At 42.1% G+C, this 26,821-nt stretch overlaps 1 protein-coding gene and 1 long non-coding RNA gene across 6 annotated transcripts; one reads left to right on the top strand and one right to left on the bottom strand.

The window, feature by feature from the left end:
• The first annotated feature begins 1,504 nt into the window (after positions 1–1,504).
• On the top strand, positions 1,505–20,641 carry Slc35g2 (solute carrier family 35 member G2). Of its 4 annotated transcripts, XM_029481378.1 has the most exons (3): positions 1,505–1,781; positions 13,632–13,753; positions 19,193–20,641. In XM_029481378.1, exon 3 carries the CDS (start codon positions 19,211–19,213, stop codon positions 20,447–20,449), a length of 1,239 nt encoding a protein of 412 aa, XP_029337238.1. In that variant the 5' UTR covers positions 1,505–1,781; positions 13,632–13,753; positions 19,193–19,210; the 3' UTR covers positions 20,450–20,641. The 4 variants fall into 4 exon arrangements, with proteins under 4 accessions (XP_029337238.1, XP_021028269.1, XP_029337239.1 ...); XM_021172610.2 differs by lacking the exon at positions 13,632–13,753; XM_029481379.1 differs by lacking the exons at positions 1,505–1,781; positions 13,632–13,753 and adding an exon at positions 1,788–1,909.
• On the bottom strand, positions 6,052–26,755 carry LOC115031919. 2 transcript variants are annotated; one of them, XR_003837555.1, is made up of 3 exons: positions 26,639–26,755; positions 26,404–26,522; positions 6,052–6,299 (listed from the first exon to the last, which is right to left on the bottom strand). It is a non-coding gene; the product is annotated as an uncharacterized LOC115031919 (long non-coding RNA). The 2 variants fall into 2 exon arrangements; XR_003837554.1 differs by lacking the exon at positions 6,052–6,299 and adding an exon at positions 8,074–8,150.
• Between the last annotated feature and the right edge of the window lie 66 nt (positions 26,756–26,821).

The following is a 26,821-nucleotide window of genomic DNA, read 5'->3' as shown; positions in this document are numbered from 1 at the left end:
GGTGGGTAGGGAAGTGGGGGGCGCTATGGGGGACTTTTGGGATAGCATTGGAAATGTAATTGAGGAAAATATGTAATAAAAATATTAAAAATCAAAAACAAAAACAAAAAAAAACAAAAACAAAAACAAAAACAAAAACAAAAAAAAAAGAATCCTGACACTTACCATGTTCTACCAGGGCTGTTCCTACTCCAACTGGGCTGGTCCTCTTAATCTACCTACCCCATGGGGGCTTTCTCCTCTCTTCTTTTGGTCTCTGCCTCAGACCCCAAGCCATGGAACCAAAGCCCTGCCAACCTCTCTTCTGCCCAGCTACAGGCTATAGGCATCTTTATTCAACCAATAGTTTTAAATTAAGGACCAAGGTTTGCACAGCAAAAGCTGCTATGGTATGTGTGTCCATATGTATGTATGTGAGTGTGTATGTGTGTGTATTTGTATGTGAATGTGTGTATGTGTGTGTTTGTATTTGTATGCATATGTGCATATGTGCGTATATGTGTGCATATGTGTGTATGTGTTTCCCGTGTGTCTCATATACTCACACCATCCATAACCTAGAAGACAGTTGACTTCATCCATTAAGGTGTGTGTTTGTGTGTGTGCTTGTGAGTATGTGTATATGTGTGTTTGTGTGTGTGTTTGTGAGTATGTGTATATGTGCGTTTGTGTGTGTGCTTGTATGTGTATATGTGTTTGTGTGTGCGTGCGTGTGTGTGTGAGTATGTGTATATGTGTGTGTATGTTTGTGTGTGTATGTGGTGTGTTTGTGTATGTGTGTGATATGTAAAAGAACCCTCTGGGAGCCATCCAGGATTGAAGGAGGAGGACAGCTAGTGGTCAGGTGTGCAAACACAAAACTCTACCAGAGGATTCGGGTTCTGACTTTGAGATGAAGACCAGTCGATAACAATAACTGTTTCCCATGTGTCTCTCACTTGCCCACACTATCCAAAAGCTAGAAGACAGTTGACTTCATCCATCAAGGTGAGTCCTGAGTCAGAGCAGGACTGAAAGGGATCGAAACAGACTATGAAGACGCTTGTCTTTCCATAGTTAGCACCATAATTCAGGCCTGATCCTTTCTTACCTGCTCTATGATCACGGTCTTCCAGCCTGTCTCCTGGACTCTCATTGCCTTGGTGACTTGGTCTGTTTTTAAGAGTGTGTTCATTTAGCTTTGGGGGTTGGAGTATACAAACATTTGCATTGTCAAGACTTCTCCCACCTTGCAAAACCTGGGTAAAACAGTCAGGACTCAGGGATATCCCAAGATTATTCTGTCCCGAGGTTTATAGATGCTGTCACCACTTCAAACATCAAGAAATAATTTTTAGTTCTTACAACCAGATAGAAATGAATGGAGACTGCTTCCTCATCTCTTCCCAGAGGACCAAGTCACCCTGGCTGGCAGTCGATTGCTTCTAAGAGCCCCCCCAACCCCGCCTGCCCCCACTCTCCGCCCCAGGGCGTTGGCAGCTTCCATTGCCTGGGACGCTCACGCCTCTCGGGGAGGGCCAGTCCCCAGGTCTAAGCAAGCATCCTGGTGGTCTCCTGCGGTCTTCCACTCCCGCAGCGCCTGCAGGTGGGGGTTGGGGCAGCGGAGAGCGCAGGCGCAGTGCCCCCGTCTGGCGCCCCTCTCCTTGCTGGCCGCCCCTGGCAGTCCAGGCTGCAGTGGTCCCCGCCGAGCGCGCGGCGGCCTCAGCTGGCTAGGGAGGCCAGACCAGGAGCGCGGGAGTCCGCTAGTGCCCCCGGCGCACCGGCCTAGCCGCGACTCGCAGGTAACCGAGCCGGTGGCGGGTGGGCAGCAGCGGGCGGTGCGGGACTCAGCCGTCTGGCCCCGTCCGGAAGAGGGAGCGCACCGAGCCCCACGTCGGTGGCAAGTGACCCGTAGGGCGCCTCGTTTGGGGTAAGGTAGGCTCCCGTCAAGCGCCCCGCCTACTTGACAGACCTCGGTGGAGCGCGCGTCTCTGCAGGACGCCCGAAAAGCCACCCAGTGCCCACTTCTCCCCGTTGCTGTCCTGGAGAACAGGAACAACGGGTTGATAGTCAGCACCATCCCCGGGCCTGACACAGTTGCTTGTGTGGGCCCAACCCCAGTCGCATGATGAAGGTCAGGGCTTGTCCCTCCTTTGGCCCCGGAGCCCACACAAGCGTGTGGCGTCATAGGAGTGATTGCGAACGCAACTTTCGAAAATTACTGGGTGGTTTTAGGAGTCTGACAAAGATTTTGGATTTGCCATCACTTTCCTGTCCTGTGTCTTTTGAGTCTTGAACTCCAGTTTAGATGGGTTGTAGATTTTTCTGTCTCTTGACTCGATAGGGAGGAAGGACCAGAGTGTGGAGGTGGAGGCTCTGGCAAGTCAGTTTCATCTCATCTATCCACTTAGAACAAAATGCGGATTTTCTTGACGGAATTGGTTCTAGGTTTAGAATTTTACGCAGCGTGTGACCGTTTAGCTCATGGGGGAAGACGGGTCGCGGGAACTGGCAGGAAGAACAGTCACTCTTCCTGGGGCAACTAGGGGCGCTGCGCAGATCCACGTCACTACCCAGGCTGTCACCAGGCTCTGGTAGGAGCAGGAGCAACTTCCCGTCCTGGGGAGGATTGAGGAGTTCCTAGTCTCACACCAGGCGGGAAGGGTGAGGGGGCAAGAAGGCCAAGTCTGCGGCTCTTCTGAGGAAAGGGCTTTGAGCAGAGTTGACTGTGTCCGTGGTGCTGAAGCTCCTCGTGCCCAGGTCTACGACTTCCTGGGCCTATGCCAGCCATATTTTCCTATTTTGCACCTTTGCCAAAAAATAACTCATGGCCAAAGCAAGCGGACAGGCCGGAGCCGGCTAGACACTGAAACTCTTCACAGATGGGTTGAGCGTGGTCTCCTGAGGGAAACACTGCAGGGAAATGTGGCTCACCTTGGAAGAAGAGATAAAGCACAGCTTGCTTGATTTCCTAAAAGTACACACTGTGAGCAAGCACACCGGCCCTAATGTATGTGCATGCATGTGAAGGATATATGCATGAGTATATACCTACAAACATAATGCTCATCTCTTTTCAAAGCTATCATGTACCACAAGCCACACATTTCCCAGAACCTTTTGTGACTTATCTTTATTTATTTTTTTTTTGACACCTCTTGAGTTTCTGGACTCTAGAGCACAACTAATTTTCATAATCCTCTGTTCCAAAGGCACTGTGCCTGTAGATTGAAGTGCTTGGTGCTTGTATTCACCCAAGTTCCAGAGAATGCTGTATTAGAGGGACTGGGAGTGTAGCTCTGTGGTAGAGCATCCACTCAGCGTTCAAGAGACCTTATGTGGGCTTCTCACTGCCACAATCAATCAATCAATCAATCAATCAATCAATCAATCAAACAAACACTCGATTGAAAGACAAAAGAAATGTAAAGAAATTTAGGTAATAGAGAAATACAAAAATTCTTTTGTGTGAGCACATATGTACTTTTAGATGGACCATTCTTCTGTCTGTTCTGTTTTCGATAATCTCTTAATTATTGAACACTTATGTTCAACATTTTGTTAGAATTGACTAGTGGTTCTCAACCTGTGGACTGCACCTCCTTTGGGGTAGTCACACATCAGATATACTGCATATCAGATATTTACATTAAGATTCATGACCAGTAGCAAAATTACAGTTATGAAATAGCAATGAAATAACTTTATGGCTTAGGGTCACCCCAACCCAAGGAACTGTAAAGGGTCTCAGCATTAGGAAGGCTGAGAACCCTGTTAAAGACAGTTCTGCGAACAGCTTTTATGTTTGTTTACAGTTTTGGGACAGAGTCTCACTGATTCCCACACTGGCCTCGAATGCAAAGTTGTCCTGCCATAGCCGTCAAAGTGTTGGGATTGCATGGGATTATGGATATGTGCTATCAAGCCCAGCAAACACTCTATGTTTTTTCTTTTAGACAGATTCTTTTAGACTTCCCCAGTTGGCCTAAAAATTGGTATGTAGACAAAGATGACCTTGAATTCCTGATCCTCTTACCCTCATCACCCAGAAGGTGAGATTGCAAGCATGCACTACCATGGCGGGCCTAATGCCTGGCCTAAGTATCTTAAGAGCAGAGCTAGAGATGTTGGCAGAGAAGAGTGCTTGCCTTTCTTGCTGAGGACCTACATTTGATTCTCAGTCCCTAGATTGCAGCTTACAACTCCCTGTAGGTTCGATTGCAGGGGATCTACGCTCTCTTCTGTCCTCAGAGGGCACCTGGTATGGACCAGGTGCACATACATCTATACGGGCAAACATCTTTACATATAAAATAAAAATAAATAAATAACTCTAAGGGAAAAGAGATATGGTAAACATCTACTTTCTCAAAGATTTAAATGCATTAGATCAGATGGATGATAATGCATTAGGACTGACTAGAGGCACAATGGACAGCAATTCCTGCATTTATTCATGTGACTGAAATGTCAATGCATATAGACTAGTAACTCCCTATTTCTCCCTGCTTCCCAGCCCCGGGTAACATCTGTTCCCATCTTGTCTATGACTTTGCCCATCTCATGCACTCCACATAAGTGGAACCACACAGTGTTTGTGGTTGGTTTCTTTACTCAGCATAGTATCTTGTTTGTATTTTTCATAGGACAGAATTGCTTTCTCCTTAAAGGCTGAATGTTGTTTCTTTGTATTTATAGATGCTCCATTTTAAAAAGCTATTCATGTACTGATGGACACTTAAATTGCTCGGTGTGAATATAACCTCTTTGCACAAACACACACTTGTTTAATTACAATCTTCTTTGTTTTGTTTTGTTTTGTTTTCTGATAGTGTTTCTCTAAGTAACTTTGGCCATGCTGGAACTCACACTGTGGACTAGCATGGCCTTGAGCTCAAATATCCTCCTGCCTCTGCCTCCTTAGTGCTGGGATTAAAGATATGTTCACCACACCCATCTTAAGTATATAGTCTTTTCATTCATTCATTCATTCATTCATTCATTCATTTATTTTGAGACAGAGTTTCTCTGTATAGCCCAGGCTGTCCTGGAACTCACTTTGTAGACCAGGCTGGCCTCGAACTCAGAAATCCGCCTGCCTCTGCCTTCCGAGTGCTGGGATTAAAGGAGTGCGCCACCACGCCTGGCAAGTATATATAGTCTTATAACAAAATTCTTGAAGTAAAATTTGTGGTTCAAATTATGGATATTTTAATTTTGATACATTTGAGACATTAATTTGTTCAAATATTTTTTATTTCCTCTTTTAAACATTTCCAAAATCACCCACCACATTTAAGGAATATTTATTGGGCAACCAGTATTTACAAATTGTGCCTAAAAAATTGATGAACATATGCTACTATAAATGGTAAATTTGAATTTCAGTAGACTCATCCTTTCACCAAAAACAGGTCTTATCAATTGCTAAAGGGTTTTTCTAATTGGGTAGAGAGAAAAAAAAATTGTTCATTTATTCATTAGCAATATTTATTTCTCACTTTGCGACTTATTTACTCATATATTTATTTTTCTATTGGCATGCTCACTTACTTTTTGATTCATATAAGCTCTTTGTATAGTACCATATTCTGTTTGTTGTACTTTTTTTTTTTTTTTGGTTTTTCGAGACAGGGTTACTCTGTGTAGCCCTGGTTGTCCTGGCACTCACTTTGTAGACCAGGCTGGCCTCGAACTCAGAAATCTGCCTGCCTCTGCCTCCTGAGTGCTGGGATCAAAGGCATGCGCCACCACTCCCGGCTGTTTGTTGTACTTTTGAAACAAAATCTCAACATGTATTTCTGACTGGCCTAGCTAGAGTTTCCTATGTAGACCGTGCCGGCCTTGAACTACAGAAATCTGCTTCATGGGATTAAAGGCTATGCTGCCACATTTTTTTCTTTTTAATTTTGTTAACTTTGTTTATAGTATTATGCCATATAGAATATATATATATATATATATATATATATATATATATATATACACATACATACACACACACACACATATATATAATTTCTATTTGAATGGTGTGTATGTGTGTGAGAGTTTCTTTAACTGTTGCTAGGATGTAGTATCTTAAGAAATCAACTTAAGGGAGAAAGAACTTATTTAAGCTTATAATTCAAATCACAGTTGACCGTGGCGGGTAAGTCAAAGCTGCGAGGGTTTGACATAGCTGGTGCCATCACATCCATAGTCAGGAACAGAGAGGTGTGGGTTCAGGCATCTGTTCAGCTTCCTTTCTCCACGTACACAGTCCAGGACCTGAGCAGGGAACGGTGCCTTTACAGTAGTGGGCCTTCTGATCTCAATTACTGTAACCAAGACAACCATAGATATCAATAGGTATCCCATAGACAACAATAGGTATCTGCAGAGGCCCATCTCCCAGGTAATTGTACTTTTTGTTAAGTTGACAGTCGACACTGCCATCACAGAGTGAGTCCATGTTCATGTGGGTGTGTGCATATGTGTATATGTGTGCGTATCATGGTGTGCATGGTGTGTAAGGGGATGGAGGATGCTGGGTGTTTGTCTCCATCACTGTTCAGCTCAGTTTTTGAAACAGTGTCTCTCACATAACTTGGAGCTTACCATTGGCTGGAGTGGCTGTGAGCTCCAGGAATCTACCTGTCATCCCTCTTCCCCCTCAGTACTAGGGTTTCAGATCTGTGCTACTGTGGGCTTTCATGTGGGTGACAGGGATCTGAATTCAGGTCTTCATGCTTGCTCCACTGATTGGGACATCTCCATGCATATTAAAATACTTTTGTTATATTTTTTGGCATTTATATCAGCACTGCATTTCTCTATATACAACATAATCCTCCTGATACTCTGATGTTCTGAGGTTACAAGCATGCATCTGCTTCTATTGCTTTTCATATATAAAAGCATCTTCTCATGGGAACATTGTTTTAAGTTTTGAATTTGCAAATGATTCATTTATAATTTACCAAAAAGATGCTTTAAACCCCAGATTTATTCTCTTATTTTCTTTTTAAATGTAGTTCATTACTAGTTGTAAACTATTTTGCACATTAAATAATAAAAATAATAATGTCAGTTTTCTAATACATGCAAGGCCCTGGGTTGGAGTGACAGAAAATGGAATGGAATTAATGATTATTGATTTCTAATCCATATTTATCTACATCTTCTAAGAGAGGCACTATGCTATTTAATCTGAGTCTTCCAATGTGATATATTTAACATTTAGAAATCCACTTACAGTGTTTTACTTTAAATGTAGTTTGTAGTATTTTAAAACTGTTAGCATGCGATTTTAAAAAAGCTATACTTTAGAGTATTTTTAATGTAGTTAGAAGAAAATGTGTCTAAGAGCACTAATTAGCCAAAATGGGAACTTATGTCAGAATGTTTCTAAAAGGAGAACCACCCATTCATAAGGATGCATACATATAAGGTTGGTCAAATGCCTTTTGGCAACCATACATTATGGATCAATGTAATATATTTTCCAAAACAAAAGAATGATTATTTGGGTATTGTTGAATTATTCTGTATTATTTTCTTTTCAGTGTTTAAGATCATTTTGGACTAGACTAATGAGAATAACAATTTTTAAAAATATTTAGTTCTTTATTGGGGAGAGGGGTGTCACAACACCTGTATGGAGGCCAAAAGACAACTTGTCCGGGTTGGTTCTCTCTCTGTACCACAGGAGTCCAGGAAACTGAACTCAGGTTATCAGGCTTGGTGGGCAAGTGCTTTAACCTGCTGAACTAACCCTACAGCTCTGAGAATAACAACTTCATTGTTTTCAGAGGATATATTTAAAAACAACGCTGATTATAAGAAATAAAAAGATCAGATTATAAAATAAATCCTTCTAGTCAGTCCAGGTCAGTAGGAACCAGCACAGATGTTAGTTTGAAGTAAATATTTTCAGATTATCACATTCATAACAATGACTGTGAGATGTATCAACTTTAAGATACATTTTAACTTTAGAAATATAACATTATATACAATGAACTTAATGCATCATAAGTAGGGTTATGAGGTCTATTTTTTTTTTTCTGTTCTGTTGGTTGGTTGATTTTTGAAGCAAGGTCTTACTCCATAGTCAGGCTGGCCTTGCTGTCTCTCTTTCCCTGCCTCAGCCTCAGGTGCTGAGATTGTAGCCATGTACTCCGATTCTCCTATTTTTCAAAAGAAAATGTTTTTTCATCAGAACATGATTTTAAGGTTTCAGTCAGTCAACATCGTATGCACATTTAGATTACTGGCAGTTTAGTATAACTATGTAACAGTGGTGTTTCCTTGTGGTAAATTCCTAAACAAAGTTAATGCTTCAGGTGGTGGTGTGGCACTGCACTGCAGGGAGCATTTGCATCTTTCTCATCTAAATGGCAACCTGGACATCAACCTGTTCACTTGTGTTTCTGTATCTTTAACAGGATTGTATATCATTCTAGGTATGTACTGGCTATTCTTGTTTTTCTTTTATGGATACCTTGTTATAGTAATCACATTGTATTTCTCTAGTCACCACTTCTGTTTCTGAGCATGCTCTAAAAGGGTTTATCTATCTGTGCTGGTGTGCCTTTCAGGTAGCTAGCTTGTCTGGAGTAAGTAGAATCAAGCAGAGGGGCCAACTCTGAACATAGGCCAACGGTCACTCTGATTTTTTTTTAATACAGCTGAGAGAATAGGAGTTAATAACTCCTATTTCAAATAACATAAAAATAATATTAGGGGCTGAAGAGATGGCTCAGTGGTTAAGAGCACTGACTGCTCTTCCAGAGGTCCTGAGTCCAATTCCCAGCAACTCCATGGTGGCTCACAACCATCTATAATAGGATACAATGTCCTCTTCTGGTGTGTCTGTGGAGGGCTATGATGTATTTGTATAAAAATAGACAAATAAATCTTTAAGAAAATATTAAAAATAGTCTCTGGGGTCTGTAAAGATTGCTCAGTGATTAATGTCATTTACTGTTCTTCCAGAGGACCTGAGTTTGGTTGCTAGCATCTGCGTCATAATCACCTGTAACTCCAGCTCTAGGCACCTGATGCTGCTGTCTGACATCTGTGCACACCTGCAGACATGTGGCATACATAGACATACAGGCAGACAGACAGACAGACAGACAGACAGACACACACACACACATCCCACAATCTTTGTTTTCTGTGCTTTGGTGTTTTGGCTGCATGTATGTCTGTGAAAGTGCCAGATCCCCTGGAATTTGTTGTTACAGACAGTTCTGAGCTGCCATGGGTGCTGCTAATCAAACACAGGTGCTCTGGAAAAGCAGTCAGTGCTCTTAACCACTGAATCATCTCTCCAGCTCCTAAAATCTTTTTTTTTAAAGATAGTATTTGGACAATGATAGTTCCTTCAGGCTGCCATAATAAAATGGATGGCTTTTAATCAACAATAGAAATTTGTTTCTCATCATTTTGAAGGCTGAGAAGATCAACATTAAGACACTAGAAAATTAGGTATCTGGTAAGGTCTGCTTTCTGTTCATAGATGATAGTCTTTTGTGTGTCCCCATGGTGTGGCCCCATGCAAGGGCGTGGCAAGAGCTCTGCTCTCATGGCCTAGTTATCCTCTGACGTCACATATGGACATTCTTACATATGACTTTGTAGGAAGAAAGATAGTCTAACAGGAAGGTTAGTACATTTACAAATCATAACTAAAAAAATTGTCCTGTCACGGATGAGACACAGGATGTGACACAAACTAGGCAAATACTCTACTACTGAGCTGTGCTCACAGCACACAAACCATAAATTATTAAAAAAAAAAAAAGCCCTACACATGATTTTGTATCTCTTCAAAGAAGTAGGCTTAATAAAGTCAAGAGAATATATAGAAAGGCATAAATACATCCTGTGATCAAACACAATTTTAATTGAAGCTTATAAAGTTTATTTTCAAAATATTTTAATTCACAAAGATGGCTAAGTTTCTTGATGCTTTTCAGCTTGGATAGACAGTGTTGCTATCCACACTTGAGACCTGGCGGATCTCTGCCAACACCAATGTACCAAGCAATCTTATGGTCTATGGTTCTCACAATGAGGATCAGCCACTCCTCAGTTATGTGCTCCAGGAAGTTTTGCTTCCCGATGGTCTGAACAGAAATATAACCTTCTGGTGGCATGGGGTCTGCGGTAAGGCAAGAGGGAAGAAGAGCAGAAGCCTCTTCTAACTGGGCTTTCCCCAGCATGTTAGAGCTGTGCTGCTCGTAAAAGCCTTGCTTGGGTTCCGTGCTGAGCCACCTTGTGCCATGGTGCTGTTCTTACACACTGACACCTCGCAGTGCCAGCAGGGCCATTGCTGTTTCCTCTTTGCCAGTTCTCACTCCTTTCCCCTCAGGTTTGTACCCAGGAAATACCCTTAACTTGGCAGGGAAATGTCAGAGACCAGTTGAGATCATGGAACTTTTTTCTGACTCTTGATTAAAATTTTAGTTTGCTCTATAAATGTTAATGTACACACATAATTAAAAATAATGGCTTGTATATAAAATTATATTGGTGCACGGTTTACTCTAGGTTCACATAATTGTTGCTGTACAGAACCAATGCAGTATAACACTTTATGTGCACATAAACACTATTTCTCTTATGATTGCATATGAACTCAGTCCTCATGCTAACATTTTACTGGAGTGTGTTTAGTCACTTCCTGACTGCATATAATCAGTGACTTGGGAGTGAGTTGTTTTTTATTTAAGACATCACACTATCTTTACTGGACTCGTTAAGAGCCTGATAAAAGGAACAAACTCTGTGACCCATTTTTCCGATGACATTTGCTTTACCTTTGTCTTCTGTCTGTTGCTGGATGAGCCACTGTTTTAAACAGGAGTGGCGGTTTGAAGGGAGAGTGAGTGTGAGGGAGGCTATGAAGCCAAATTCTCCTATTACTCCAGAGTCAGGAGTTATGGGAGAGTTAGACTGGAGACAAAGGCATGCATCAGCTGGTTTGATTGAGGATTCAAAGCCAACAGTTAAATGTGAGGCCAGCTAGGCCAGAGAGTTCCTGATTTACCAGCATTTGTTGAGTCTAGTTCTGAGGTAAGACCTTCAAGATATCAAGAAAAAAAAAAAAAAAGATAGTCAGCATCCTTGTTCTTGGCCTGGTGAGAGTTTATCAGGGGCTATGTTTACATGTGCACACAGCCCACAGTGATAGTTTGTCCAGGACTGCTATAACATCCCAAGAAACAAGTGTTCCAGAGCCCAGGGAAGGAACAGGTCGTGAGAGAGAAGCTCCTCCAAGTGAGTTTCCAGCCCCCATTATCTCATATGTTTTCTTATGATGGGAATCCGGCTCCTGGTATCCTCACTCTATTTATTTGCTCTTTCTCCTTTGATGTAACCATTGTCCCGACCCCATCAGCCACTTCCTTGACCCAAATCTTCCCAAGACTCCATCCTGCTGGTTCTGCCAGCCTCTTCACAACAGTAAATAAATAAGAGAGCTGTGGACCAAGAAATTAAAATCTCAAAGGTGCTAATTACTTGTGAGAACCCTTTACTGGATCTTCAAGCCCAAGGACGTCTACTTATAAATGGTATCAATGAAGACACTCAGATAAAAGTAGGCTCTTGGGTGATGAGTGATGGAGAGCTAAGGAGGCAGAAATAAAGATCTGGACAGTGAGTCAGCCCCAGGGACTTGACCTCCATAAGAAACATGGGGGATCAAGGGAAGGGCAGCCAATTGAGGGCCATGGATGGAGGATTCTCCAAACACGGTTAAGCTTCAAGGACCATTCACCCAACATCCCCAGGACCACAGATACCCTTGTGTGTGTTTTGCTCTGAAGACCTTTTCATGGCATTTATTTAGTGTGTGTCGTAACACACTTGTGAGAGTCAGGTTGGTAGCAAGCACCTTTGCCTACTGAGCCACCTCCCCACCCCTCCTCCGATGTGTCAGAAACACATTGCACTAAAGCATAGAAATATCACTCTGCTTCTGAAGAGGGAGACAGCGCTCCTGTGAGCAGCTTCTGAAATTGCAGTCTGAGGACGTGGATGACATTATCGTCTGCTTTAGTGCTGACTCCAGTCCCTGGGCCAGAGCATCGGAAATCTGTGCATGCCTTAGAGAACAGCATGCGGTCCATCTGTTCAGGTCAGATTTTCCCACATTAACATGCAGATTTATGGGGCGGTAACTTATGTAAGAAAAGCCAATGGTAATGATGTTAGATTCTGTGCTGCCATTTGGAATCTACATATATTTTTAGCCTGTCATGAAAATACCATAATGCACGCATGCAAGCGCGTGCACAGGCACACACACACACACACACACACACACACACACACGCGCGCGCGCGATTCTTTCTAAAGCAATAACAAAGGCATCGCCCACAGTTTGCAGTCATTTGCCTCTGTTTTGGTTTGAGCTCTAGACAACACCCATTCATATTTCCCCTGTAAAGTGGTCTGTTTACCCACAGCTTTCCTTCCACAGATGGCACAGATATACAAGAACTATGCTGGCTCCTCAGCTGACTTGTCAGACTAAAATACAGTAATGATATATGTTTTTCTTCTTAAGAAAGTAGGTTAAACTTTTTCAGATTTTAAATAGATACATATATAGAAAAATAAAAAAGCCCATAAGTACATATGCATGTATGCACATACATATGAATTATTTTATATAAATAGAACCCGATCATGAATATTCTTTAGGGTGTGTGTGTGTGTGTGTGTGTTTTAGTGAAAAACAAAATCTTGTGCATCTCATATTGGCTTCAGACTTTCTTTGTAGCCAAGGATGTCACTGAACTCCCTATATTCGCGCGTTTGCCTTCAGAGGGCTGGGGTTACAGGGTGGCGTGGCCATGTCTGGTTTATGTGATGCTGAGCATCAAACCCAGGACTTCATGCATGTTGGGCACTTTTCCAAATGAACTACAACCCCATTCCATGAGCACTCTTTTATAAATTTCTTTTGGTTCAATAATATGACATAATTATTTTTTATATCCATATATATACATAGGTATTATCATTTAGTATTTTTCTTTAGCTCCTCTCCACTAATGGGTAATTAGTTTATTTCTAATTTTTTATCAATTAAAGAGAAGCAAGGTGACTACTCTCATGTGTGCATTTTATATGCCTACGGATGACCTCCTTAGGTTCTATTACTGGGATTGGCATGGCTGGGAGAACTCTCACATATAAAATCCTGATCCATGTTGCTAACTAACTTATGATGGCATGGACTACACAATGCTTGTCATTAATGCACAGAGTCCCTGGCAATGATGGGGACTTGATGAAGTCTTTTCACCTTTGCAGTGGGTATGTGTTCTACATACATTAATAGAGTATGGTGATTGGTGTACTGTGATTTTGATATGTCTATGTATATTATGTTACCTACCAGGTATTGTGAAATTTAATTAAAAATATGATTTACAGTGTGGTCTGAAATAAGAGGGCATCTAATGACCATTTCTTAATGGTCTTTGGGATTTTACTGAAAAACAGTATATGGAAAGAGATGACTGAATTGTGACTTTTTAAAATTATAACATCATTCTGTTATGTGAAGAATCAGCTATGATTAAAACAAATCAAATCTGTAAAATGTTGGGACTAATGCACTGTGGCATTTCTGGACTTTGGCCTAGAGTGGAGTTTGAGGATTCTGGCTTGGTGCTCACACAGATAAACAGCAGGAAGAACAGAGCAGATGGGAACAGGTGGTGCATGCAGTGTTTCAGGGCTCTGAGAACACACTACTGCTCCTGGGGTATGTCCTCCTCCTCCTCCTCCTCTCCCTCCTCCTCTTCTTTCTCCTCTTCCTTTTCCTCCTTCTCCTCCTTCTTCCTTTTGTTCAGAGATTCTTACATATCTAGGATGATTGGAGGACATCTTTGAGCTCACTGGGATGTTTGATATTCTTTCATAAGACTTAGGTAAATGATAAGCAGCCAAAGTACATCAACAACACAAGAATTTGTTTTACACTTATTTAGCATGTAATCAATACAATAAGTCAATGATTTAACCATGGATATACCTATCAAATATAAAATACAAAAGGTGATTTTAGCTGGGCCTAGTGCTACACACCTTTAGTCCCAGCACTCAGGAAGCAGAAGCAGGCAGATCTCTATGAGTCTGAGGTCAGACCGGTCTACATAGTACGTTCCAGGACAGCCAGAGCTACACAGTGAGATCCTGTCCCCCTCAGCCTCTCCATCAAAAGAAAAAAGAAGATAATTTTATTCTTGCCATTTTTCCCTAGCCATGCTCTATTATCCTTAATAGAGCCACCAGCAAGCTGAATTTAAAGGTGCTGATTTCAGTGCAAATTGACTTTGCTTAAATTTTTTTTTCTTTCAGGCAGAAAGAAAATAAGTGTCAGATGATAAGTATGTGTCATCTGAGACTAGCATATTTTATGTAAATTGATAAAACTGCTTTTCAGAGATTGAAGGGCTCTTTGCTGGAAGGGGTGTGCTGAGTATATGTTGTGAGACTTGGTGCTGGGGCTGTAGCTTGACATGTGTGAGACCCTGGGATCGACCTCTGAAGTCAAGGGAAACAAAGGGAAATAACATAAATGGTGAAACTCTTGCATTTTAGCGTGTTCTTAGCTGCCAGCCAACACATTCATTAGTGTGCCAGGATGACTTTTAAAGTGTCACAACATAATTGCTCTGTTTTAAACCAGGCATCATCACCTTCACACAAGCCAAATCTACTCACTGTTTGAAAACTGACACATATAGTCATACACACACACACACACACATACACACACTCACACACAAAACTTTTGTGAAAAATCTTTTTTAAAGCTCCCTTTTCAAAAACCTGGTATTGCCAGGCCTGGTGGCAAATGGGGAAAAGGCACAAGTCAGCATGTCTTGCTGCCTTAGCATTAGAAACCCTTGTCTCCGGCCTTCCAGTGAGCCCAGGTATCATCCCCTGCTACTCACTCTGGGGTCACTACCATTTCCTTATTGTAAATTTTTTCCCCTTTCTTTTCTTGCCTTAGCGGTTTGGGATGGTCTACAACTGATGAACATCTATGAGCAACAGGGGCTCAGAGCCTTTAAAAAACAATAGCATCTCAATTTAGGTATGCCTTCTCATTCCCCAGTTGGAAACACGCCTAGATGGAACACTTTAATTTGCCCCTTGTTTCTTTCTGAGTACAGAGAGTGTAGTTGGAAAGAAAAGAGTGAGCCACGATGGGTTCAGTCGCTGTTTAGAAAGACAAGGAAGAATGAGTCTCTTGGGGCCAAGTGAATACAGTTGGTTTTTGTCCAAGACAGCTAGGCACTGGGAGAATTGTTAGCCCCACAGTACTAAAGTCTCCCACAGCAGAGACCTGAGTGTGAGGTCCTTTGGAACTGACCTGAGAAAACCTGCATTTGCATGCCTGCAACCTAAGGATATGTAACAAAGAAAGACACTTACAGAAACAATTCCAAGTATAGGAATGTGAAATTCAGGACCACCTAGGGACTGTTCATAAGGAACTGGCTTATGGTACTGTAGAGCAAGTGTGAAGTCTATAGAGAGGTAGTCAGGGAGGAGAGATTAAAAGCAAGTTGGAAACTCATAAACACAGACTATAAAGTTTTGTTGTCTAAGAACAGTAAAGAAAAGTAGTGTCTGCGGGCAGGTTGGAGCTTTGACGGCATCAAATATTTGGATCTCTGACATCATAAAACCACTAAGCACTCCTTAGACATTCACCTTACTAGGTTAGCCCTGCTCCAAAAAGTCATGTGGTCTCTTAATTAAGTTAAATTCAACTGATCATGAATATTTTCTCTTTTCCTTTCTTTTGTTTCTTCCTTTTCTCTCTCTCTCTCTCTCTCTCTCTCTCTCTCTCTCTCTCTCTCTCTTTCTTTTTCTCTTTTTTTGAGGCAAAGTCTCATGTAGCTTGGGGTGGCCTTGAACACCCTGTGTATCGTATCTGAGGCTGGCCCTGAACTCCTTATGTTTCTGTCTCCATTGCCCCAGTGCTGGGATTACACCTCAGTTAGGGGTTTTTAATCACATCTACAAAGTCCATTAGTGACAGCATTTAGATTTGTGTTTGACTAAATAAGTAAGGCCTGTAGTGCAGCTTGGCCTAGATTAGACATCAGTAGGCCATTACACAAGAGTCTGTGCATGGCATGTGTCCCTCTCATGTTCTTTCCTTTTTTTTTTTTTTTTGCCACTAGAGAAGCTACAGCCCAACAGATGGGGACTAAAGCAATTAAGATAAACCCTTCTGGGGCTGGAGAGATGACTCTGCAGTTATGAGCACTGGCTGCTCTTTCAGAGGACCCAGGTTCAATTCCTAGTACCCACTTGGCAGGTCACAACGGTCTGTAACTCCAGTTCTAGGACTTTTGACATCCACACAGTGACATAAATGCCAGCAAAAAAGGAGTGAATATAAAATAAAAATAAATTATATATTAAAAGGTTAACTTTTCTTTACAATTTTAAATATTATATATGTGTGGGTTTTGGCATACATGTGCCATGGCATGTGTGTGGAAGTCAGAGGAGAATTTGCAAGAGTCAGTTCTTTCTACCATATGAGTTCCAGGGATTGGACATTGGCCTTTTTTTGGAGTGCATCCTTGACTACGCAGCCATCCTGATAGCCCTGTAAACTCTTCTTATGGTCTCCAAAAGGAGGAAATAGGAGGCATAAATAGCAAGCTACACATGCTCTCTAACTATGCCCTAGGGCTGTAGATGTGGCCTGTAGCAGGACTGGGAAAACTCTGAATGGATACGAGGTAACATTTTAACAATAGCAGCAAATGTGAAGTTATGGAATGTAAAATTTCATTAAGATAATTACTGGTCATCAAGGAAGAGAATTGACATAGTTAAATTGGGTACAGTGACTAGGAACATAAAACCCTAGAGCTGAGCCAAGCAGGAAGCACGTGATTACGTTATACAAATTAGATTAGAAGTGCCGTAATTATTTAGATAAAGGGATGTCTGGAGAAGACAGAGGCTTGTTCTTCAAGACAGAATCTGAATTAGGCCCTAACAGATGATCAGAATTTAGACAGTTGGAGCAGAGGAGGAACTGGTGGAATAAAAATTTGGGAAATGATTTTTTACACACGCGGTACGAGGTTGGGGGCGGGGGAGGGCACACTCCACACAGATTCCTGCAGCAAAGCGTGGATGCCAAGGGGTAAGGACAGACCAAGGAGCAAGGTACCAAGTGCCTGGCAGAGAGGTTGGGTTTAACTTTCCTTTCTTGTTTTTGAGACAGCATCTCATGTGGCCATGGCTAGCTTCAAATCCACTCACTATGTAGCTGAGGGTGGCCTTAACTTCCTGGTCTCCCTGTCCCCTAAGTGCTGGATACAGGGGTATACTGTGAAAGTGTAGGAATGAGGTCTGTAGAGAGCTCTAGGTTCTTGAGTGAAGGAAAGTTTTGTTCTGAATCTTTCAAAGACAAGTTAATGTGACAACAGGATGACACAGATGGGATCTGGGGGCCGGCTGGGACTCAAGCAGGGCGGACAGGAGGCCAGGGTAACGTTCTAGTTTGGAACCCACACTAGCTTCATCTAGACTAATGCCACAAACATGGAATTAGAGAAAAGAGAAAACCCTTGAGAAATATCTCAAAGACAAAAGCAGTATGAGGGACGGCAAGTTTAGAGTATGATGACAGCAAAGAGATTTCAGAGTATCTCCTGGTTTGTAGCTTGGGAATCTGGAAGGACCGTGAGGTCACCAACTGAAGTGAGGGAGCAGGGAAGAAAATTCCTTCTTGGGGATTGTTCCAGAGTTTGAGGATACTGAAGCTAAAGCCATGACTTTAAATTGAAAATGGCTGGGAATGGGAAGCAAAGGATCCTGGGATTTCTTGAGACAGGTATGCTGGAGGGCCTGCAAGGAAGGGGTGAGTTAGGAACCTGGAGGCTCTGAGGCCTGGGTGGTATTTCCCACGGCTTCTTCCAGCTGAAGAGACCTTCAGAAGAAAGGGCGGAAGCAGAACAGCTGGCTACAGATGGTGTCAAAACAACAGAACCGGGCTTGACTGGGGTCATGGTGTAAGATCCTGGAATTAGTGAGCTTGGGCAAGGATTTTGGGTATCATGAGTGAAAAAAAATTTCCTCTTTTCTCCATTGTCTCTTCCCTTTTAGGGTGAGAATTCCAGTGGGTTCCACATATCTGGTAAGGTATACTGCCAGACTGTCTTTTAGGGTAGAAGAAAAAAGTCACTGAGAAGGAAAAAGAATTGTTCAAAGAAAGGCAGACTGAGTGAGAAAGAATAGCACTGTAAACCCAGTGTACCCTAAGTGAAAATAGCCAAATTTACTTACTGCTAATATTCGAGAGTTTACTATACATAGTGCTGTGGCAAATTATTTATGATCAGTATTTCTCTAATCCTTATTTTGGAGGAAGATTAATATTTTTCCTAATCAGCAGTCTATCACAATACCAAGTGCTGGGATTATAGGTATGTGCCACTACACCTGGCTTAGATTTGATTATTATGTAAAATACTTTGGGGGACTGATGAGATGGCTCAGTGGTTAGCACTTCCTGCTCTTTCGGAGGACCCAGGTTTGTGAGGATATCTGTGCTCTCTCTCTCTCTCTCTCTCTCTCTCTCTCTCTCTCTCACACACACACACACACACACACACACACACACACACACACACACACACATACCACATACACAATTTAAAAACCTTTAAAATACTTCAGGTTTATGTACTTGCAATTTGGAACATAATCAAGTAAACAGGCCAGGTGTGACTGAAGTTGCTTTTTATTTATTTTTTGTTTTTCTTTTGAGATGGGTTATATTATGGTATGTGCCTCTAGTCCTTGCAGTTGGGAGATGGAGGCAGAAGGACCAGGAATTCAAGGATATTGTGGGCTACATGAGACCCTATTTCAAAAAACCCAGTTAACCAACCAACTAAGCAAGCAAAAGAGCTAACTGGGGTAAAACAAACAGAATGAGACTGTGACAGGTTTATAACAGATGTGATAAGGGGTGGAAAATCCAGTTGCTCTTCATGTATATGATAATGAACATGCCATATCATCTTTTCCTATTATATTTTCTAGACTCTTGTTATAATCTCTACCATTCATCATTGAATTAGTATATACTTGTAAAATAGCAATGCAGTTTTCAATGGAATGAACATGTTTTTCTTTTCTTCTTTTCTTTAAATAGGATTTGTTATCTGAAGAGATGGATACTTCTCCATCCAAAAAATATCCAATTAAAAAACGGGTGAAAATACATCCCAACACAGTCATGGTGAAATATACCTCTCATTATCCCCAACCTGGGGATGATGGGTATGAAGAAATCAACGAAGACTATGGTAGGTTTATGGAGGAAAACCCAAAGAGAAGTCTGCTGAGTGAGATGAGAAGAAAAGGAAGATCTCTGTTTGGAACCATGGACACTCAGCCTCAGTCATCAGAAGACCCAAGAGCCAGTGGCATGGGACAGTTCCAGAGCTTTGCAGAAAAAAACATTTTTCAGTCCCGAAAAATGTGGCTAGTGCTGTTTGGGTCTGCTTTGGCGCACGGCTGTGTGGCTCTCATCACGAGGCTCGTTTCCGACCGTTCTAAAGTTCCATCCTTAGAACTGATTTTTATCCGGTCTGTCTTACAGGTCTTGTCCGTGATAGTTGTGTGTTATTACCAGGAAGCTCCCTTTGGGCCCAGCGGATACAGATTACGACTTTTCTTTTATGGAGTATGCAATGTGATTTCCATCACCTGTGCTTATACCTCCTTTTCAATAGTTCCTCCGAGCAACGGGACCACGATGTGGAGAGCCACCACCACCGTTTTCAGTGCCATTTTAGCCTTTCTACTTGTAGATGAGAAAATGGCGTATGTTGACATGGCTACAGTGGTTTGCAGCATCTTAGGTGTTTGTCTTGTCATGATCCCCAACATTGCTGATGAGGACAATTCTCTGTTAAACGCCTGGAAGGAAGCCTTCGGGTATACAATGACTGTGATGGCCGGGTTGACCACCGCGCTTTCTATGATAGTATACAGATCCATCAGGGAGAAGATCAGCATGTGGACCGCACTGTTTACCTTCGGTTGGACTGGAACAATCTGGGGATTATCTACTATGTTTGTCCTTCAAGAGCCCATCATTCCTTTAGACGGAGCAACATGGAGCTATCTCATTGCTATATGCGTCTGTTCTACTGCAGCGTTCTTAGGTGTTTATTACGCTTTGGACAAATTCCACCCAGCTTTGGTTAGCACAGTACAACATCTGGAGATTGTGGTAGCGATGGTCTTACAGCTTCTAGTGTTACACATATTTCCTAGTGTTTATGATGTTTTTGGAGGGGTGATCATTATGATTAGTGTATTTGTTCTTGCTGGCTATAAACTTTACTGGAGGAATGTAAGGAGGGAAGATTATCAGGAAATACTGGACTCTCCCATTAAGTGAATACCTGGTTATTATCATCTTGTTAATGTCTAGTCATTAACATGCACACTGCCATTTTAATATTTACCTGTAGATGTCTTTTGTGTTATATTATTGATATAGTGCTATATAGTATAAATAATTATGCGGATGCAGAAAAATATACCAGTCTAATATATTAAAGAATATTAAATAGATGAAATATGTCATGAACTTTGTGTCTTTACAATAATTAATAAAAGGTAATTGTGACAAAGAGTATTATTCTCCATCACTAAAGACACAAGACTCAGAGCTCAGACTGAATTTTCTGTGGTCATAAACTTCTAAAACTTGAAAAATGTTTTTGTTTTCTTTTTGAGACCAGGTTTCTTTATGTAGTCCTGGCTGTGCTGGAGCTATGTAGAACAAGACTGGTTTCCAACTCACAGAGATCTGCCTGCCTCTGTCTCCCAAGTGCTGGCATTAAAGGTCTGCGCCCCTATGGCTGGTAAAAGTGTTTATTCTTAATACTCTACAACTGTGCAACAAACATCCTTCAATATTCAAAAATATTCATTCATGAAAATCATACTAAAGGATAAAATGTTGAACACTTAGCTAAAATCCAGTTTTCCACTAAAAATCTAAGAGGTTCTAAAAGGAATGAGAAGGGGAGCAAAGAAGAGTTGGATTTCAGTAACAGGGAGCCTAGGCTCGAGAATGGGAGAATGTCTTCCCACAGTAGGCTTCGGCACTGAATAGAGAATGAGTGGAGGGTACAGTTGCTTCTCACCAGCTGTCTATAATCGATAATCCTGATCGTGATAATCCTGATGATGTGAGAGCTAATACTTGGACAAGTCTCTTTATCTTTTTAATGCAAATCTTTTTCATTGCTGATCCTGTTTATAATTCTAAGGTAAGTTTTTAAGTAAATCAGACATACTACTTTAAAAAAAAAGCCTAAAAAAATAGACACGTGTCTATTGACTGATGAACTCAAAGCAGCTGCGGTTACAGAGCGGGGTCCGCACAGGGCGAAGTTCGGCAAGGTGCAGGGTCTGCACAGGGCGCAGCTCGGCATGATTCCAGCACAGAGAGGAAAGGGGCGGTGGTTGAGGATGTTCCTACTGGTGTGTTTCTGTGTTTCTGTGTTCCAGGTTCCCTTCCCTCTACTGTGGACAACAGTAATTGGACTTAATGGGTTACTTTTTTGAAAAAGTCATTTCTAGGAGAGGCAGGGCTACACAGAGAAACCCTGCTGCAAACAAAAGTAAAACAAAAATCAAAACCAAAAAAGTCATTATGTTGGGAGTAGGGCATGTTGAGGGGCACATGGGGAGTTAGAGGAGGGAAATGGGGACAGATATGATGATATTTTATTGTATACATGTATGAAATTCTCAAGAATAAAGAAAACTTATAATTAAAAAAATTTAATACTAGCAGTAATCACGATACAGCAGAGAACTGATATGGTATCCTGAGGATGTCTTCAAAGGGACCTCTAGGCTTGTAAAACCCTACCAGGCAGCATCAATGTGAGTCTAATCTGGGCCGCTCTTCATTCTGCTCACGCCTCTGTTGACGTGATACTGATTGTTAAGGCGCTGCCTTAGCTTCCTTCTATACTTTCGTGTGTGATGCTAAGGCTCAGCCCCACATGTTTCACTTTTCTGATGCTACCAGTATCTCTCACAGGGTTCTGCCTACAAAGGACATTACAGAGGGGCTGCGCCCGATGGCATAGGACTGTAATTCTAGCTACTTGGGAAGCTGTGGCAGGTGGATGACAAAGTTCAGGGCTAGCTTTGGCAACTTACTCAGACTGGTTTTCAAAAAGGAGAAAGTCTACTGGGGATATAGCTCAACAGCAGAGCACTTACATACTATGTAGCAAGTTGCTTTAGGTTCAACTCCCAGCACTGCGAATTAATGAATAAACGAATAAATAAAAGCAAATAAGTCAACAGAGGGAGATTAGAAGGCAAAAACTGAGGACCTTGTTTAGCCCCCAGTACTGCAAATAAACAAACACACACACACACATGCATACATACACATACATACATACACACACATACATACACACACACATACATACATACATACATACACACACATACTTGACAAAGCAAACAAGTCAATAGAGAGATTCGATGGCAGGAGAGGGACTTCCCTCTTTCCATTTGCCTTATCATTTGCTGTTTGACTCCAGCGATCAGCAGGACTTGATTTTTACCCTTATGTTACTTTTGGCATTATTCCACCTGCATATCATTCCCTGAGCAGTAGAAGAGCCAACCTGAGAGCTTCCTCCTGGAGGTCCGAGCTATATCCCGGCTGGGTCATGCCTTACTGCTCAAGTGCTATAGTCCAAACTTGATCTCCCTTTTCACTAGCCCTAGGGGTGGTAGCTGATCCACAGAGCAACTTCCTTCGGGTTACCTCAATGTCATCTCTGGCCCCTCCTTGCATTTTATTTTATTTTATTATTTATTTTGTGATCCTCTTGAGACAGGGTCTCACTATATACCCATGCTGGCTTTGAACCTGGGGTGATCCTTCCTGTGTCTGCCTCCCCAATAATGGGATGACGGGCGTGAGCCACCAAACCTGGCGTCAGTTCTTTCAGCCCATTAACACATTATCCTAAATCTCCTCCATTGTGGAGATTTCTGTGATTTCTGTTTTTCTGAATAAAATGTTTCTTAATCATCTCCAGACAGATCCAAATCCATTAACCAGGTAGCCAGCGTTGGGAAATGTTGATACTTAGATTTTCAGGGATTACTAGACATTAGTTATCAACAGGCATTATGCAAACTGAGCCAGACATAGAGCTATAAGCCTGTAATCTTAGTGTCTTAGAAAGCTGAGGCAGGATGCTCCTAAATTTGAGGCCAGCTTGGGAAATTTAGTAAGATCCTGGGCAGCATATGTGGAGTCTTGGGTGTAACCTGCTGAGGGTGTGCATAGACATTGTTGGGAACAAGCAAAAGAAACTCATTCTAAGTATAACCATTTCATTTTCAGACTCAATTCAACTACTGGGAGAAACTAGATTCCAGGTCCCAGGTCCTAGGGGAAATGGGGATTCCCAATAGCTGAACAGCTTCTGTTGTAAGGAAACAGTTGCCTGAGTCCAGACATCTCAAGGACAACTTCTCCATCTTGTTGGCAGGGTCAAACAAGTTCATGTTCCCAGGCCCAGAGACCAACTCCAGTCCTGATTGATGGGCACTCCCTTGTTCAATCCCTATGTCAAAGTATGATTGGACAATGGTATGGCCTACCCTGCTCCCCCTTGCTGTATGGCTTAATGTGAATGAAATTTCTTTAATATAAATGTGACTGTGAATCAATCTGGTGACTGTATTTATTTATGTTATGCTAGTCCTCAGTAACTTCATAGAGAAATCAAGATTTATTTAAAACTACGCCTTATTACCCATAGTTAAGTGATCTATCCTAAACTTCTGTGCTAATATGGCTACCTCCCAGCCCCATCCCGTGATAATGACCCAGCTCTTCAGACCCTTTCTTCCTGGCTCCACTTCCTCCATCCTGCTGCTGATCTGAATCTCCCTCTCTCCTTCCTCTGGCTGGTGGGTGGGATTGTCTATTCTGCCCAGCCATTGGGTGACCAGCATTTATTGACAAGGCACAGAAAAAGAACTGTTTACACACAAACCTGAGACAGGAGATTCTTGGTATAAGCACTACAATGCTGTGACTGGACTGAAACAAGATATGAGGGCAGAGAAATCAGCATTTGATTAACACAGTATATAAAAACATTATGCCTACAGTCTTATCCCCCCCCCCTTTTTTTTTTATGCTGTACAATGTCCCTTCAGGGTTATAGTTCAGCTCCTGTCACGGGTCTTTAGAAGAGGAGTTGGGTTTCTAGCACCCACTCGCAGCTAACAACTGTCTGGTATTTCAGTTCTGGAATTTGGTGACCTCTTCTGGTCTCTGAGGGAACTGCATGTAAGCAAAACCCATCACACATAAAAGAAAGTTGGTTTTTTTTTTTTGTTTGTTTTGTTTTTTGTTTTTTTTTGAATTGCTACTTGCTTCTCAGTAGAAACAAGAGCTAGAAAATATCAGAATGATCTACTGAAAAAGTCCTGAAAAACAGCTCTTTAGTGAAACAATTCTTTCTCATTTCTTGTAGGATAAACTCTAAGGTCCTCAGCTTTCCTAACACATTGCTTCAAATCTAGCCACTGTCTGCTCCATCAACATACTACAATTGCTTAATGTCTTTAGACTTGGTAACTCTCTCCCAAGACCTTCTCTTTGCTCAAATAGTCTTCCTACACATTTCCCCTCTCATTGTGGCTTAATGCCCATCTGTCCCTACATACAACTGTTGATATGGTTAGCACAGAAATAATACAGGTTGGTTTAAATCTCAATATCTGACACTGGTGTGGACTCAAGATCTGCAGTGCCTATTTTAGCACCTTCCATACAAAGCAGACTCTTTCCTATAACAGCATAATCATACTAAATCCAGAAATTAAGTTTATTTAGTAGGGCTCACTAATGTTTACACTCCAATATCAAGTCTGTGATAACTTCTTGATAACAGATAGGTAGGATTTCCTTCCTCCTAAACATTACTGTATGGTAGGGACACTAAACTAGGTCATTCTAACTATATAAGCTGTCAATAGCTTACTGGGAAAGGTCTCAAGATATGGAGGGTTCTTATTTCCTTTCTTTATTACCCCAAATATCCTCCTTTGGAGTTAATGGGGGTCAGCTGCCTGTATGTTTTTTGCTTCTGAGATAGCATCTCTCTATGTAGTCTTGACTGTCCTAGGATTTGCTACATAAACCAGGCTGGCCTTGAACTTGCAGAACTTGAACCTGTCTCTGCAGGTGTAGTGTATGTATGAATATATATATATATATATATATATACATGTATATATATATATATATATCTTTTTGTTTTTTGAGACAGGGTTTCTCTGTGTAGACCTGGCTGTCCTGGAACTCACACTCAATCTGTAGACCAGGCTGGCCTCGATCCACCTGCTTCTGCATGTATCACCCCCTTCTCTTCGGTATGTATGTTTTTAAATATATAATTTGCATTACTTACTTTTGATACTAACAATAGGCAGAGTATCCTTTCCCCAGTTTTAGGTTTGACTTTTCTCAACTAAACTCAGGATAAAAAGTGGCTACAGGTAATTTGTATTTTACCTAGGGCAGGCCACCCATGTATTTATTAACATGCAATTAAGTTAAAAGCAGAAAACAACTTTTTAGGATTTACAGGTAGGGCCTGTAGTATAGCTAAAGGAAGGGGCTGAGATTCAGTGATTAACAGCGCTGGTCTTCCAAGGGACCTGAGTTTGATTCCCAGCACCCACAGGGTGGTTCAAAACCATCTGTAACTCCAGTTCCAGAAGATCCTATTCCCTCATTTGACCTCCATGGGCAGCAAAATTATACACAAGTATAACACAAATACACCAAACACTCGAACACACACAAAATAAAAATGAATTTTTAAAAGATGAAAGGAAGATGTATTAATTCCTCGATTATTGACGATGATGTGCTAGGCACGAAGTGGGCGTGGGTGAACACTGAAACAGTTCTTCTTTTAATAGACTTTGCAATCTAGGTATATGGGTGCAGCTACGCTGGAGGCAAAAACTCGTGTTTCCATAAAATGACCTAACCTAGAATGTTTCTCTTAGGTGCCACACCCACACTAAGCAACAAAGGTGATTGGGAAATAGTGAGGCAGGTTGAGTGGCTGTAAGGCAAGTTAGGAAGGAGAACCGATTTATTGATGCCTTCCTTGGCAGGTGACTGTGCCACTGCCATGCTCACCCCTAGGGCAGAGGTAACAGTCCTTTCCACAGGACTGGATGCCGGGAATGAAGGCTACCCACGCGCCAGGGCACTCGGAAGTTGCTCGCAAAGCTTATTTTGGTTGTGGTTTTCATTAACAAACATCTTACATTTTTCTCCGAGGCTTCATTTTCTTTGTCTCTCCCTGTCCCTAAGATCTGTAGCTGGTCCGCCCTTTCAGATGCAGGCACCAGAGTAGTCTGGGTTGAACTCGGGACCGCTGTTCGACCTTAATGAGCGATTTAAAATGAATGACAGGTTTTAGTAGCAGTGGGAGAGGCGGAAAGTAAGCAGCCACCGAGGAGGGTAGGGGAGAACAGGGCGGTGGGGCCCGGCGCTCCTCACCTTCTGTCCGAAGGCCGCGTAGTCTCAGCTCAGGGACCACTCAGGGCCCGCGCTTGATTGACAAGCCCGCTCGCCCAATCCCGGAGCGGCGCATTCCGCTGAAGCGTCAGGGGCGGGCGCCGGAGGCTATGGAGCCTATTAGATTGGGCGCGGAGCGGGTTTCCTGCCCGCAACGGTCCGCCC

The sequence above is a fragment of the Mus caroli genome, chromosome 9, assembly GCF_900094665.2.
Source record: "Mus caroli chromosome 9, CAROLI_EIJ_v1.1, whole genome shotgun sequence".
In the NCBI taxonomy this organism is placed as follows: domain Eukaryota; kingdom Metazoa; phylum Chordata; class Mammalia; order Rodentia; family Muridae; genus Mus; species Mus caroli.
This window is presented reverse-complemented; position numbering and strand designations above follow the sequence as displayed.